Source organism: Toxorhynchites rutilus, chromosome 3 (genome assembly GCF_029784135.1).
Source record: "Toxorhynchites rutilus septentrionalis strain SRP chromosome 3, ASM2978413v1, whole genome shotgun sequence".
NCBI classification, from domain to species: Eukaryota; Metazoa; Arthropoda; class Insecta; order Diptera; family Culicidae; genus Toxorhynchites; species Toxorhynchites rutilus.
Genome location: NC_073746.1, coordinates 184051450 through 184067566, shown reverse-complemented (window position 1 = coordinate 184067566; position 16117 = coordinate 184051450). Strand labels below are relative to the sequence as shown.

The following is a 16117-nucleotide window of genomic DNA, read 5'->3' as shown; positions in this document are numbered from 1 at the left end:
TTTGGTGTCAAATCAGGAACTTCCCTTAGTTTCAGATCGGCAGTCGACCATTAAAGTGACCATATACTCCTCCACTGTCTAATAGAGGCAAATCTCGTTGGATCTTCCTTCTCGCATTTCTTTCTCTGTAGAAAACTCTGGTGATTGAGTTGGTAGCAGCATCATGCACCTGTACTGCAGCATGCAGCTCATTATTTTAATTGTTCCCGATTAACGATGCGGTTGACATTGTTTCCGCAATTTCCAATAAAATTTTCGACTAACTCTAACTTTTGCCTGAATGCCTCTTTCACGACATTAACTTTCATATTACTCACCATCAAATGGCGGACCATTGTCGGACTTTATCGCTTTCGGAAAACCCTTCTCTGCCAGGCATCGCATCCAGAACCTTTTTCGTATTTTCAACAATTAGACCTTATGGGGTAGGCTCTCGCACACCTCGATCTGTAGTCGATAACAACTACTACCAGGACGCCGCAATATCTCACATATGGACCATGAAATTGAGCACAATCGTATCTCAAACCGTTTCATGGGCGAATATCCATTGCATTGGAGTTGATTCCTCCGGTCTTCTATTTATGGCACCAGTCTCACATGACTTCACCGATAGATCAGAATCTGCAGCCATGTCAGGTCACCATACTCGCAAACGAAAAAATGCTTTGCAGTTTCCATATCAAAGGATGCTCGGCATGTGCCACCTCAAGCGTTGTCCTACGAATCATCTTGATTCCCTGGCTACTGAACGAGCATTTAGTCTATGCTATCAACCCAACTCGCATTATCACTTCTGCAGCCATTTCAACTCGCCGACATTGGGTGGCTGCTCCGCCACCATTCTTTTGCGGAAGCGGTTGTCCCAACACGCAGCTTTTTTAGACGGTTGTCCCGACACGTCTTTTCCAAGCGGTTATCTCAACATGCAGTTTTTAGGCAGTTGTCCCGATACGCCACTTCCAAGCGGTTATCCCAACACGCAATTTTTTTAGGCGGTTGTCCCGACGCGCCATTTTTCCAAGCGGTTGTCCCAAATCGCCTATTTTCCAAGCGGTAATTCCAACACGCAGTACCTCTGGCGGTTGTCCCGACGCGCCACTTTTTTTGACGTAGGACTACGTCTTTCATTTCTATACCGGGGTGTAAAATCAAAGTTTCGAAAACGAAAGCGTTACGCCGGAGACCGAGATTTTGAGCGTTAATAGCTCCTAAACAGCTGAACGAAATGGTATGATTAACACTTCATTCGAAAGATAAAATGTCTACGCGTTTTATACTTGTTACTTTTTGATCCAAAAACTTGTTTCAATAGTCTTAAAATTGCTTTCAAAACAGGCTATTGAAATCACCAATTGGTATATAAGCGAGCGCCGCTCAGAAATCCACTGTCTAATTGAACAGCGATTGGAGCATGTTGTCGCTGTTGTGGTGAAGCTCTTCATTTATCATGAAAGCGCGGATGAACGGTGTCACCAAGAGCCTGTTTGTGCACCTTTGGATGCCATTCAGCATCGAGAAAGTTCCGGAAAGATCTAATCATTGCTGGGAAATAATCAGCCAGTTCCTCTGGGAATTTAAAAATACATTCATGTGAAAGAGTTTATTTGAATGTTTTCTATTCATGTAACACTGTGACCAAATATTTTTCAATCAAGTACTATTAACAGGTGGTTATCGAGTTAGTATTAACCACTGATGGGCTTCCAGTATCGAGGAAAATGTGGAAATATCTAATCGTTACTAAAAATAATCTGCCAGTTCCTCTGGGAATTTAAAAATACATTCATGTGAAAGAGTTTATTTGAATGTTTTCTATCCATGTAACACTGTGACCAAATACATTTGGTTTTGTGATTTTTCAATCAATCGCAATTAACAGGATAGCTTCTGAAGATTATTCTTCCCCATCAGTAGAATATTTCCGTATCCAATATTGTATGCGCCCGCAATCGATTCTTGCTCTGTCGCCGAAAGTTCCGAGCTCAGAGAGTTCATTCCCCTCTAGTTTGCCTTCCAAATTGCCATCGTAAACCACACCTTCTCTCGATTCAATCACACACAAAAAGCATACTTAAGCGATATTCTGGTGGTGAGACACATTCATTTTTCGTGAGGACATCGACAAGACAACATCGTTGCCTAACGTGCTGGAGGAGGTGGACGGCGAAGGATCGACACATACACGCGCAGAATTCTTTCCGTTTGGATGCCATTCAGCATCGAGAAAGTTCCGGAAAGATCTAATCATTGCTGGAAAATAATCTGCCAGTTCCTCTGGGAATTCAAAAATACATTCATGGGAAAGAGTTTATTTGAATGTTTTCTATCCATGTAACACTGTGACCAAATATTTTTCAATCAAGCACTATTAACAGGTGGTTATCGAGTTAGTATTAACCACTGGTGGGCTTCCAGTATCGAGGAAAATGTGGAAATATCTAATCGTTGCTGGAAAATAATCTGCCAGTTCCCCTTGGAATTGAAAATTACATTCAAGCGAAAGAGTTTATTTTAATGTTTTCTATCCATAAAATATCCATATAATACATTTGGGTTTGTGATTTGTCAATCAAGTACAGTTAGCAGGTTAGCTTCTGAAGATTATTCTTCAGAACAAGGTGTTTCGTATCCTATATTGGATGCATAAAACCTTGTGCCTTCAACGTAACGCTCTCGTTTTCGAAGTCTCCCAAATATTCATTCATTCAGAATGGATTTAGATTCAACTTCAATCAAATGATCTCTAAATCAACGATAGTCCTACGTCACCCTTGCGGTTATACCATAGATATAACCCACTTCCTGTTTTTTAATTACTTTTCTCTATGTCGGGTGATTTCACTGCATATTTAAATATATACCGGCAGGATCGCCAATGTGAAGCATTCCTATATCTCCTGTAAAAGGTTCCTCAATGTCGTCAGTATAAACCTACAGTGAAATCACCCGACACAGGGAGTAAATATTGAGTATGACTTACCGACTCGATAGCTGTCTGTGTGCGAGGAAATTATGCCCAATGTATGGCTCACTAGTACTGCCAGGATATAATATCAGCATCACTGTTATACTGTCAACTGCGAGGGATAGGACTTTCCTGCACCTCACAGGCGCTTGATGGATTTTTATGAGGCCGCTGTATTTAATTCTAATGATGTCATTAACGAGATTGCATTGGATGTGTTACAATTTATCATGATTTATCAATTATCCATAAATCGGTGAAACAGGCGCTTGATGGATTTTTATGAGTGTTGTATGATGGTTCGCCAATAATCCATAGTCAACATATACGCAAATATAGAGAGCAAACGACTATGATTCCTACGACACAATAAAAAGAAGCGACGTGAGGAAGAATACATTCACTTGCGAACAGGGTTGCCATAGAAAAATCTGTATTTTTGGTCTCAAAAAATCTTTTTATTTTAGTTTTTTCTCAGAAAATCTGTATCGAAATCTGTATTAAATTCATGAGTTCAATTTCGAAGCATAATCTCAACTTTGCTATCATTGATTGGCATAGTTATTACGAATTTGACGATTTTGATGGTATCCACGTAGAAATTCGAATTCACTGTGCTTTAGTAGGAAAAATAAACAGTGTTATTTATTTATTGTAAAGCTAGCCGATGACACAGACTTCTGAGCGCTCTATTCTTCGATAAGCCAAACACAAATATGCACAACAAAATATTTCCGCCAACTTTAACACCAAATACATTTTCATTCAAATCGTTTCATTCGTTCTTTATCTTGGATCACATTGGATCAATTTTTGAAGACCGTTAATTAGGTATTTTTTATTCAACAACTTATTCTTTTGGAATAATTTATATGGCAGAACAACGTTTGCCGGGTTAGCTAGTATTATTGTATAAGATTGTCGCAAACTCGATGGAGTGATGGTGATCACAGCCACTGGAGTATTGTGCGACTCAAATAAAAAAAATGCACGGCCCCTCCTATCAGAAGTTTATGATTAACTATTTCTGTGTTATCTGTACTTCTGATGCATTGTACCACATGAAGTACATCTAGCGCATAATATTTGCAAATCAAAGGAACATCTCTGAGTAATGTTGTGACCAGACTCAATAAACTGGTAATTCTTCTCGCTGTTGAAAGGAACAGTCTGGTCGAAATGGCCATTAAGAAGGTTTTATTAAAATCCATTAATTAAAAATTTGCTACTGAAAGAAGAATTCCTATGATACTTCTAGATAGCTAGATAGGATGAAATTAGCAAACCAGGCGAAAGATCTTCCGGACCCGGTCCAATGATGAAAGAGGGGATGTTGGAGTACATTGATCATTTTCATCGGGAATTACAAGAAGAGTCAAAATTGCCTAAAGAAGAATCTGAAATTTTTGAAACAATTCAAGCTTGACACATATTATGAGTACCTGACAGCGAACTGAAAAAGTCAATCTGAAAAACTGGCAACCACGAAGCTTCGGAAAGGCAGCCTTTGCTTGAGATACCAGGACTCCGTAGTTATGTGAAGGCCGCTGTATTTAATTCTAATGATGTCATTAACGAGATTGCATTGGATGTGTTACAATTTATCATGATTTATCAATTATCCATAAATCGGTTCCAAATTTTACAGAAAATTTGAAACTGTTTCCAACCGTGTACGTTTCTGGTGCATCATGAGGAGAGGCTTATCAGAGCTAAAATTAATTAAAAATTTGCGATCAACGATGGGGCAGATATTTTTAACACATTGAGTCCGCAACAAAAGAGCAAAAGCGCACTTAACGGGAATCACTTGTACAATATAGTGCTCCCGTGGCCGAGTGGTTAGCGTTACACCGAACATGCCGGGGGTTCGGGTTCGATTCCCGTTCTGGTCGGGGGAATTTTTCGTCAAAGAAATTTCCTCCGTCTTGCACTGTGGTCACGCGTATTCTAGAACTTGTCACCCAGAATGCATTTAAGGCGTGTTATTTGACATAGTAATCCCAACTAAATATCTCTAAAAATGACGCAAGTAATACTATGTTGAGAAGGCGAAGATCCCCTGGGAATGTTAGGGCCATTTAAAAAGAAGAAGAAGAAGAACATTAGAATCGGGCAGACAATTTATATAAATAAAAACGGAAGGCCAAATGTGTTGCTAAGTGCGAAACCCGAAGAAGGAATCGTCCAATTTAAGCCATATTTATTTTGATGTATTCGTCTCTGCCCGTAGATCGATGTTATGGAGAGAAAAATCGGAAAGCTCTGAAGGAAGGTCGGAAAATTTGAAAATTGATTTCTCATATGTTTTAAAATTAAACCATGGTAAGCGTTGTTGGTCCATTCGATATTTGCGCTATTGAAATTGATCTTTGTTTGAATGTAGAAATGGATTTTCAGGTGAAATATCGCACTCCTATATCTTCTGTCTATATATTTATACAGCCATTCCTTTGCAACCCGATAAAGTGGTTCTCAGATTTTCGTGAAAAGTGGTAGTTTTGTTCCTTACCGCAAAACATTAAACCCGTAATTTTTTATTTTTTCAGTAGGGTGACCATTTCCATTTTGGGGTTGTCCGAAAATTCTACTTTTTCCTCTTTTTTTTTCTTCCAAAAATGACTTTCTTCAAAAATTCATAACGTTTAAAGTACTAGACCGATTCAGATCATCGACATATCAAAGCTGGTCTTTTTTGAAAAAATACACCTGCAGAAAATTAGAATTCTGTTCTCGTTATTATTGATTGTATTCGTTTTTTATTGTTTTATATTTCATAGTCTCGGGATAAAGGGTGATATATTTTGTTATATTTATTCTGAAAAGCTGAAGATTTTTCACATAACATATGTCGAAACCATAGAGGATTTTTTTTTTCGTGTTTGAGTTATGTTACGAATGAATTTTCATGATAAGTGTTGTCGGTCCATTCGATGTTTGCGCTATTCTGAAATTGATCTTTGTTTGAAAGTAGAAATGGATTTTCAGGAGAATTACCGCACTCCAATATCTTCTACCTAACTATCTATCTATCCATATAAATAAAAATATAAGGCCAAATGTGTTGCTAAGTGCGAAACCGGAAGAAGGAGTCGTCTGATTTGAGCCACATTTATTTTAAGTATTCGTTTCTGCCCGTAGGTCAATGTTATGGAGAGAAAAATCGGAAAATTTTCGGAAAACTCTAAAGGAAGGTCGGAAAATTCGGAATCTAAACAATCCCTTTTTGAGAAAGCTTACCGTCAACACGAACCGTCACCGAACCGTCACAACACCGTCAGAAGTCCAACGAAGTACCTCAGAATCATTTACTTCTGATTTTGCATCGAAACACCGTAATAATTGGATAAGTTGACATCAATTCGTAAAATCCAGAAAGTAATGGCATGGTTTAATGAATAGGGGCTTCAGATTCTAGACTGGTCAGCTTGTTTACCAAATCAAAACCCTGTCCAGAACTTATGAGGAGTGATCGGACGAATAGTAGATGCAGCTTACAAGCAATATGAGTGATTTGAAGAGCTTGAACGAGCAGTACCCTCTGCGTAGAACGAGATACACACTACAACATAGCGCAACTTTGTTACAATTTTCGAGATTATGCCGATAAAATGCACGACAGGCCACCGTAGACTATGAAATCACATTAAAAAAATTAAATGAGAGCATCTTCAACGCAGCATCACTGCCCCCTTTGTACGACGTCACTGAACAGTCTGGTGAGAAGGACTCCATCGCGATCTGGCAAAAAATTGTAAAAGAAAACCTTTAGTCTGGCGGCAGAAAGCAAAGAGAAAGACTGCTTTTATAAGATCTGTAGGGATTAAATATATGTCATTATTAAATTAAAACGTGGTTTAGCTTTGATTACGTGGCAATAACTTGGTCAAAACCACCCCGAATGGGTTATTTGAACTGATTAAGAACTAAAGATGACCTACGAATTAGAAACTTATCGTAATTCATGTTAAATTGACGTTTATTTAGTAAAGGAGTGAGGTGTTTTTCCATCTGGTTCTACAGTTATGAAACACTGAATTTTAGTTTTTTCAATGTCTCGTGCCTGAACACAACAATAAAGTTGAAATGGCCAGTCTCATAAATGAAGATAGGTATTGTGTTCTACACGATATACTTCAATTTAACCGACTTCTTACATATCTCTGGAAACCCAGAAAAAATGAGTGGTTCTATAGTCGTGAAACGCAGTGTATTACACAGTAGCCATTTAGGCGTAAGAATATTCTTATTCTATCGATACACAACACATGTCGCCTTTTTCGGCGTAAGAATATTCCTATTGTTCGAATGTTCACAGTTGGACTATGTACACAGCGGGACTATTGATATGAGGCTTCCATTGTTGTGTTATAAACAGCACCAATTACCGATGCAGCAGTCCGTAATGTGAGCGGTAAGGGACAGGGATTACCGACACATGATGATTGTTGAGTGGACGTAGTAGGTGGAATAACACACAAAGATGGTCAGTTGAGGGCCCTGAGCTCATGATTGTTCGCTTAGTAGCGCTTAGTAGACCCCAAAGATGATCCATGGTTGTCCTTGTCTGATTTCGTGCTTCACGAACGTTCGCTAAGTCCTGCTTCGCCTGATCCAACGCTTTTCTACTCGAACATCGTTCATCCTTGTTCAAAGATATACATCAACTATTTACAATACCAGATGAACGAGTTTGTTTATATCGCACAATTCTATTACAGGCCTTCAGAACATACCAAACTTCTGAGCAATAAGCAATACTTTCCCGATCTACCCGCCAGAGGTCCATTGGCTACATATCGACAACGTACACAAATCGATTGGCGAAAAGTGAAACTTTCGTTGAACGATGAAGCTTCTCTCAAGCTACAGTATGAAACGTGGGATTTTTTACAAAATCATCCCGTGTTTGAACGACCCAACAGAACACTATCGATGGACGAGTGTCGTCATTTGGCAACCAAACGAATGTACGTGATCCAGAAGGCAAACCTCTTCGGCATCGAAAAACTGCTGGAGCGACCTGATTTCATGGCGTTCTTCAATCACGTATTGATGGCGTATGAGCCCAGTTTTGCAGTCAAATTTTCGCTTGGGTTTGGTATGTTTCCATCCGTGATACAGGCACTAGACGTTGGTCGTCTGACGCATCTCATAGAGCAAAGCCAACGTGGGGAAATTCTTGGATCATTTGGATTAACGGAGATATCTCACGGAAGCAATGCGAAGGGAATGCGCACCATCGCTACTTATGATAGGAAAACAAAGGAATATGTACTGAACAGTCCTGATTTCGAAGCTGCGAAATGCTGGGTTGGAAATTTGGGTAAAACTTGTACCCATATGATTTGCTATGCTCAACTGTATACTGAGGATGGGAAGCATCATGGATTGAATGCATTCGTAGTTCCAGTCAGAGATCCAAAAACTTTGATACCGTATCCAGGTGTTATTGTTGGCGACCTCGGCGAGAAAGCTGGATTACATGGTGTAGACAATGGGTTTGTCATATTCAGACATTACCGTATATCGAAAGATTATTTATTGGCACGAACTGGCGATGTCAATGACGATGGTATATTCGTTTCTCCATACAAGAATGAAAATAAACGATTTGGAGCTTCGCTTGGAGCGCTTTCTGGTGGACGAGTCGGAATCTGCGGTAGGTTTTCTGTATTTAAAACAAACAAATAACCAGTAAGTGTATTCGCAGGTATTGCTAATATGTATTTGACTAAGGCAATATGTATTGCCATCCGATATTCAGCTAGTCGTAAACAGTTTGGCCCTGATGAGGACTCTGCGGAATTGGCAGTGTTGGAATATCAGTCGCAACAGTTTCGATTATTGCCGCACCTTGCAACAGGTTTCACCATGAAAATATTTAATTTATGGCTTGCTAAAATTTACGGCGATGTGTTTCTTAAAACACTAATGGGAGAACGAGTGGAGCATGTTGGAATGGAAATACACGCTCTGTCATCCGCCGCCAAACCAATTTGTACCTGGGCCGCACGAGATGGGATTCAGGAATGTCGAGAAGCTTGCGGTGGGCATGGTTATCTGAAGTTGTCCACACTCGGAGACCTTCGTAACGACAATGATCCCAATTGCACTTACGAGGGAGAAAACAATGTGCTCGTACAGCAGACCTCAAATTGGTTACTGAATATCCGATCTGTAGGTTACGAGAAGTTTTCCGAAGCATCACCTTTAGGGACAGCGAGTTTTCTTCAGCATTTTGACCAAATTTACAACTCCAAAGCAAAATGGCAAACAGAAAACGATGCAGTGGAAGTTAATGGTATATCGAATATTTATGATGTATTATGTGTACGTCTTTAAACTCTTGATGTGTTTTTTAGGTTTGCTGAATGCATTGAATTGGCTGGTTACATATCTTCTAGAAGAATCCCACAAAAAAGCTATGTATTTGAAACAGAAAGGCCATTCGCCCTTTGAAGTCAGAAACGAAATGCAAACATTCTACGCAAGGACTCTATCTATAGCTTACGGAGAGGTAAGTGTAATATTCAATTATATATGTTCATAATTAGAGAAACAGTTCATGATCCTTCGTACAATATTGTACTGTGAAGGACTGACGTTGAAGGGCTTACACTTATATAGTTCAACTCTACATAGTTTTGTTGTCTGGAAATCACATCGTTTTATCGTACAATATAAGAAACATATGTATCATCTGCTTCAAATGACGAAAGGTCTTATTTTTAGCGACTCCTTCTGTTCACCGCTGAGAAATTCATGAGAAATCTGGAAGAAGGACCCGAAAAGATCGCTATCATGCGTTTGATATCGCTTTATGGCGCCAATATTGTGTTGAAACACGTGGGAATCTTCTATCAAGGTGGATACTTCACTCATACACCAGCGGCCCTTAAGTTGTTACAGCAAGGTGTTCTCGATCTGTTGCCGTTGATAAAAGATGATGCAGTCGCTTTGGTGGACGCGATTGCACCGCCAGATTTTGTGCTGAATTCACCACTCGGTATGAGCGATGGTGAGGCCTACAAACACATGGAATCAGCGATAACACAGGCGCCTGGAACTTTTGAACGATCCGATTGGTGGCATGATGTTGTTCACAGAAGTTCTATTAATGCTAAGCTATAATGAAATTTCCATTTATTTGATATTAAATATTTTAGGAACGTTGAAATTTTTGTCAACTGGGGAAAATAAAATAGAGAGTTTACAAAAAAGTTTTCCACTTTATACTATTGAACAACCTTTATGCAGGCTAACCTATTCTAATTTTCCGATCAGTTGAAAAGGAGCATCACCGACCATCATTTCGTGCTGCCGCTGCGGTAACAAGTGTCTCCCATCCACCGGCTCACATCGGCATCTCGCGAATACCGGCTAAAAGGGCGCGTTTTCTAGCATCCTAGGCTCTAAAGAAGACTCTATCAGCAACAATTTTCAAATTAACGTAGTGCTTCGCAGTGATCGAGGAAACAAGTAGAATCTTTTTTGACGTAGGACTACGTCTTTCATTTCTATACCGGGGTGTAAAATCAAAGTTTCGAAAACGAAAGCGTTACGCCGGAGACCGAGATTTTGAGCGTTAATAGCTCCTAAACAACTGAACGAAATGGTATGATAAACACTTCATAAACACTACTTGTTACTTTTTGATCCAAAAACTTGTTTCAATAGTCTTAAAATTGCTTTCAAAACAGGCTATTGAAATTACCAATCGGTATATAAGCGAGCGGCGCTCGGAAATCCACTCAGTTCTCAGCGATTCAGCGATTGGAGCATGTTGTCGCTGTTGCGGTGAAGCTCTTTATTTATCATGAAAGCGCGGATGAACGGTGTCACCAAGAGCCTGTTTGTGCACCCTAGGCCAGAAGGGAATCTATCAGGAGGAGAGTGATGCCACAAACGGTTCCCTGGGAAGACATCGCTACACACACATACACGCACGGCTATTAACAGGTGGTTATCGAGTTGGCATTAACCACTGGTGGGCGTCCAGTATCGAGGAAAATGTGGAAATATCTAATCGTTACTGAAAATAATCTGCCAGTTCCTCTGGGAATTTTCAAATTATATTCATGTGAAAGAGTTTAATTGAATGTTTTCTATTCATGTAACACTGTGACCAAATATGTTTCAATCAAGTGCTATTAACAGGTAGTTATCGAGTTGGCATTAACCACTGGTGGGCTTCCAGTATCGAGGAAAATGTGGAAATATCTAATCGTTACTGAAAATAATCTGCCAGTTCCTTTGGGAATTTTCAAAATATATTCATGTGAAAGAGTTTAATTGAATGTTTTCTATTCATGTAACACTGTGACCAAATATGTTTCAATCAAGTGCTATTAACAGGTGGTTATCGAGTTGGCATTAACCACTGGTGGGCTTCCAGTATCGAGGAAAATGTGGAAATATCTAATCGTTACTGAAAATAATCTGCCAGTTCCTTTGGGAATTTTCGAAATATATTCATGTGAAAGAGTTTAATTGAATGTTTTCTATCCATGTAACACTGTGATCAAATACATTTGGTTTTGTGGTTTTTCAATCAATCGCAATTAACAGGATAGCTTCAGAAGATTATTCTTCCCCATCAGTAGGATATTTCCGTATCCAATATTGTATGCGCCCGCAATCGATTATTGCTCAGTCGCCGAAAGTTCCGAGCTCAGAGAGTTCATTCCCCTCTAGTTTGCCTTCCAAATTGCCATCGTAAACCACACCTTCTCTCGATTCAATCACACACAAAAAGCATACTTAAGCGATATTCTGGTGGTGAGACACATTCATTTTTCGTGAGGACATCGACAAGACAACATCGTTGCCTAACGTGCTGGAGGAGGTGGACGGCGAAGGATCGACACATACACGCGCAGAATTCTTTCCGTTTGGATGCCATTCAGCATCGAGAAAGTTCCGGAAAGATCTAATCATTGCTGGGAAATAATCAGCCAGTTCCTCTGGGAATTTAAAAATACATTCATGTGAAAGAGTTTATTTGAATGTTTTCTATTCATGTAACACTGTGACCAAATATTTTTCAATCAAGTACTATTAACAGGTGGTTATCGAGTTAGTATTAACCACTGGTGGGCTTCCAGTATCGAGGAAAATGTGGAAATATCTAATCGTTACTGAAAATAATCTGCCAGTTCCTCTGGGAATTTAAAATTACATTCATGAGAAAGAGTTTATTTTAATGTTTTCTATCCATAAAATATCCATATAATACATTTGGGTTTGTGATTTGTCAATCAAGTACAGTTAGCAGGTTAGCTTCTGAAGATTATTCTTCAGAACAAGGTTTTTCGTATCCTATATTGGATGCATAAAACCTTGTGCCTCCAACGTAACGCTCTCGTTTTCGAAGTCTCCCAAATATTCATTTATTCATTCATTCAGAATAAATTTAGATTCAACTTCAAACAAATGATCTCTAAATCAACGATAGTCCTACGTCACCCTTGCGGTTATACCATAGATATAACCCACTTCCTCTTTTTTCCTCAATTCCGTACGAAGGAAAAAAACAAGAAACGTCATTCTCTGGGTAATTGAAACGTATTTGTGGGAGTGGTCAGTGCTTTTTTTCTTCGAATATTTCTGGTGATATCTGTAAAAGAAAATGAAGTGTGATAAAAAAAATCATTATTTTCGTGAAAACAAAATAAGATTTGAAAAGTGACGCATTCCTTTCATTCTTTTATTCATTTCATTCTCAAACAGTTCACTTTTCTTGTATTTATTCTTTGCCAGTAGGTCTTATTCCCGTATACACTTCATGGTGAAAACGAAATGAACTTCGAACTTAGTGAAGCGTCAATGATAATAATGGGTTTTCAGGTAGTATGAATATCTTTCAAAAAGAAATTATGAATGAAAATTGACTCCTCCATGTCAAATAATTGTTCAAAACTTTTGTTTTGTGTGGTAAAATAACCCCTTCAAAAATTGTATCTGAAAATAATTTTTATATATAAAATAAGGTTTTTCCCAGTCTTCCATGTTTCACAAAAAACACTGCGTCCGGAATAAACATGTCCACGCTGCTATTCACAGTTTTGTGTTTGAGTACAAACATGATTTTTTCGTACCTATGTTAGAAAATGTGACATGTTTGTATTCGTGGTATGTTTGGACATACGATGTTTAATCCCAATGTTTCACATGATGTTCGAACATGGTGTACAGTTTCTCTTGCATTTTCACCCCAAGTACCGGCAGTGCGTAGAGTAGAAGAAGCGAATCGGACACCACACCACCACCACTCAACGCGTGGTGTGTTGGTATGTCGACATGGAAAAAATGCTTTCCTTTCATGACAATGGGTGCTTCGTCTAAAATATTGGGCAAATAAAATAAACCTCTTTTTCTGTTCTGAACAAAATAAACATCGATTGATATGAGAGTTTTTCACATTTGATATCATTATTTAGTGCACGCATCAATTTATATATTGAATTCATGTAACATTCGCTATTATTAGCTATTTGAACAAGTACTAAAATTGAATTATTCAGCAGTGACATGTTAGGCGTGACGCTAACCACTCGACCACGGGAGCAACAATTTTGGCTGGATCTTTGAATACAATTGGCCAATACTGCTTGTTCGCGACGATCGCGACCCGAGCTATAAAACGAGCGGAGAAGAGGAGAAAAAAGGATGATGCAATCGCATGCACACATAGCATAAGTAGTGCAGTGTAAGTGTAGCTTTTAGTTTTTCCTTCATTCAGTTTGTGATAAAATCGAGAAATTAACGGTGTGTTTTAGCCGCTGAAATTTCTCTGCTGATTCTGCTGTGTGCCGCTGAAGGTTGCATCTAAAACTAATTTTTGGGTATTTATTTTTTTGGTCAGCATTTGTACGACGTCGCCCGCTATGCAATCGGCTCCCCATACTTTAATTGCCAACAAGCACGCAAAAAAAAAATAGAAAGCTTCTTTCTATTCAGAGAATGTTTTCTTTGAACGAAACCAAGGATTATTTAATCAGACTTGCAAAATGTGCATGAACGATCTATAAACTTTTACTTAGTCGCGGCAATACATACACACACTCTGTGGAGGCGATCTGGCGTAGTGGTAACATCCATGCCTCTCACGCTAAAGGTCACGAGTTCAATTCTCACTCCCGACATTCTTCTAAAAATGGAAGTATAAAGTGACGAACCAGCCAAATGAGTTGAAAATCACTATAATACAGACAAAAAAAAAAGTCACAGAAGGTTGTGTCCGAGACACGACCGCATAGTTGACGTAGGATTACGTTAGGCTATCTGTCGCATGCTGATTTTGGATGTTTGAAAAAATATATTGTTAAACTCTTTGATAATGATCTGATGGCCCTGAAAAGGGTTTGGTTTGGTTGTTGAGTATTTTTTGTTTATTTCACCAGTGTTACAATCGAGCTTTCGGTATCAGTGATAGAAAGTTGTTTCAGCTCCGAGGCACGTTTACGAGATTGGCGCTCATATTGCGTGAACATATATTCCGACATATTTACTCGCGTAAAACTTTATGGAGCAACAAAAACAACAATTCACTTATGTTGTTTTTTTTGGCAGCGGTAGCTTTTTCGGAGCCGCTGCTGCGTATTTCTGTTTTTATTTTGGTGGTTTTCGTTGACACCATCACGTCGAGCTAAACGGCGAATAGCGAGTTTGATACACTGGATATTGTTATGTAGAACCTTGCGATACGCTTCGATCCTCCTTTGCCTTCCTTGCCGCATGAAGTCATGTTGGTTGATGCTGATCTGATGTGACCACACTTAAAACACTAAAAACATATATGTTTACCGATCTGAGCGTCGAACAAAATGAGAAATCTGACTGAGCAGCAGCATCAGCAGAAAGAGAGAACATGATGTTAGGCCTAGATGTTTACCGCCGCTGCTGCTGCTACTGCCACTCAAGTTCGATATGAGACACAGCTCAATTGTTGGCCGCTCAGATTCGATGCTCTGCTGCACTTTCACGATTCCAAGAAGCGTGTGCTCGCACTTCTGATGGAGAGAGCGTGCCCGAAATGCTTCGCTCGCGATGCTTGCTGCTGCCTCTAGTAGAGTAGTAGTAGTTTGCCGCTGCTTATACTGCCATAGAAGCTTGATGTGAGGCACAGCTAGCCTATTGACCACACAGCTTCGATGCTCGTCTATATATTAGCCGCGTCCACTGCTGCTGCTCTCCACTGTTGTCCGTTCCACGTCCGTTATAAAAATGAATAAAATCCACGCACGCTCCATCCTTTTATATCATTTGGTATGTGTGAAGTAGGCGCTTCCTACTCGATTGTCATGCAGCTTGCCGGTGAACGAACGAATCGGGCGCGAAAAAGAAATGACATCAATTTCGATCAATCAGGCCTAGGTATCTTCTGTTTGGATAGTGGTTGAGATGTTTTAATTGTTCGATTGTTAGTTACATGATATATATTATTTTATTCAATGTGAAAAATTATTATGGAGTGCCGACAACGTATGATGCAAACATCTCATCAATCCATCATGAAACGAATGAGCAATAAGCGTTTGAAATTGGACGGGTCGCTCATTTATTTTCTAACGATCATTTATTTTCTAACCGGGAAGCAGTTGACATACTACGCTGCGCTTTTATGTACATGAAAAACCACTTTTAACATGCGGGGGACTAATCTTATATGAAAATTGCCAGATGTCAATGTTGCCAAGCATAGTTATTGATGGTTAACCCTTCCGTTACGAGCGTCGTCTATAGACGACATCCGCGCGACGAGCTGTGTACGAGCGTCGTCTTTAGATGACATGAAATTCATACTGCTCTTCGATCACACCAGCGCGATGTGTATACTTTTCGGCGCAGTGCTCCGTACAGGGGTAGCATTTCGGCGGAGCACACTGCCGTAATGAAAGGGTTAAACCGACGCCGAACCGAATAGCGATGAACGCACCCATATCACGAACTTCGACATTTGATTTGCTATTATGGTGCTACTCGCCCGTGTAGTTCGCGCAAAGGCATCGGCAAAATATTATTTTAGAAAATTCCTTGAGGCATGACCGGAGCCGTTTCGCTATATATATATGCATACATATGTCATTCGCCTCCCTTACCGCATCCAGTCAGGTTGGTTGATGGAAAGTATGTTTCTGACGTGAT

At 39.5% G+C, this 16117-nt stretch overlaps 1 protein-coding gene across 9 annotated transcripts in view; it reads left to right on the top strand.

Moving 5' to 3' along the window:
* LOC129779711 (peroxisomal acyl-coenzyme A oxidase 3) overlaps window positions 1-10183 on the top strand; it is a 31863-nt gene extending 21680 nt beyond the window's left edge. For all 9 annotated transcript variants that reach the window (XM_055787340.1, XM_055787344.1, XM_055787342.1 and 6 more), the window contains exons 3-6: window positions 7690-8630; window positions 8682-9272; window positions 9334-9488; window positions 9704-10183. In XM_055787340.1, coding sequence (XP_055643315.1) covers window positions 7690-8630; window positions 8682-9272; window positions 9334-9488; window positions 9704-10102 — 2086 coding nt within the window. In that variant the 3' untranslated portion in view covers window positions 10103-10183. The remainder of the gene's footprint in view (window positions 1-7689; window positions 8631-8681; window positions 9273-9333; window positions 9489-9703) is intronic.
* Window positions 10184-16117: the final 5934 nt, after the last annotated feature.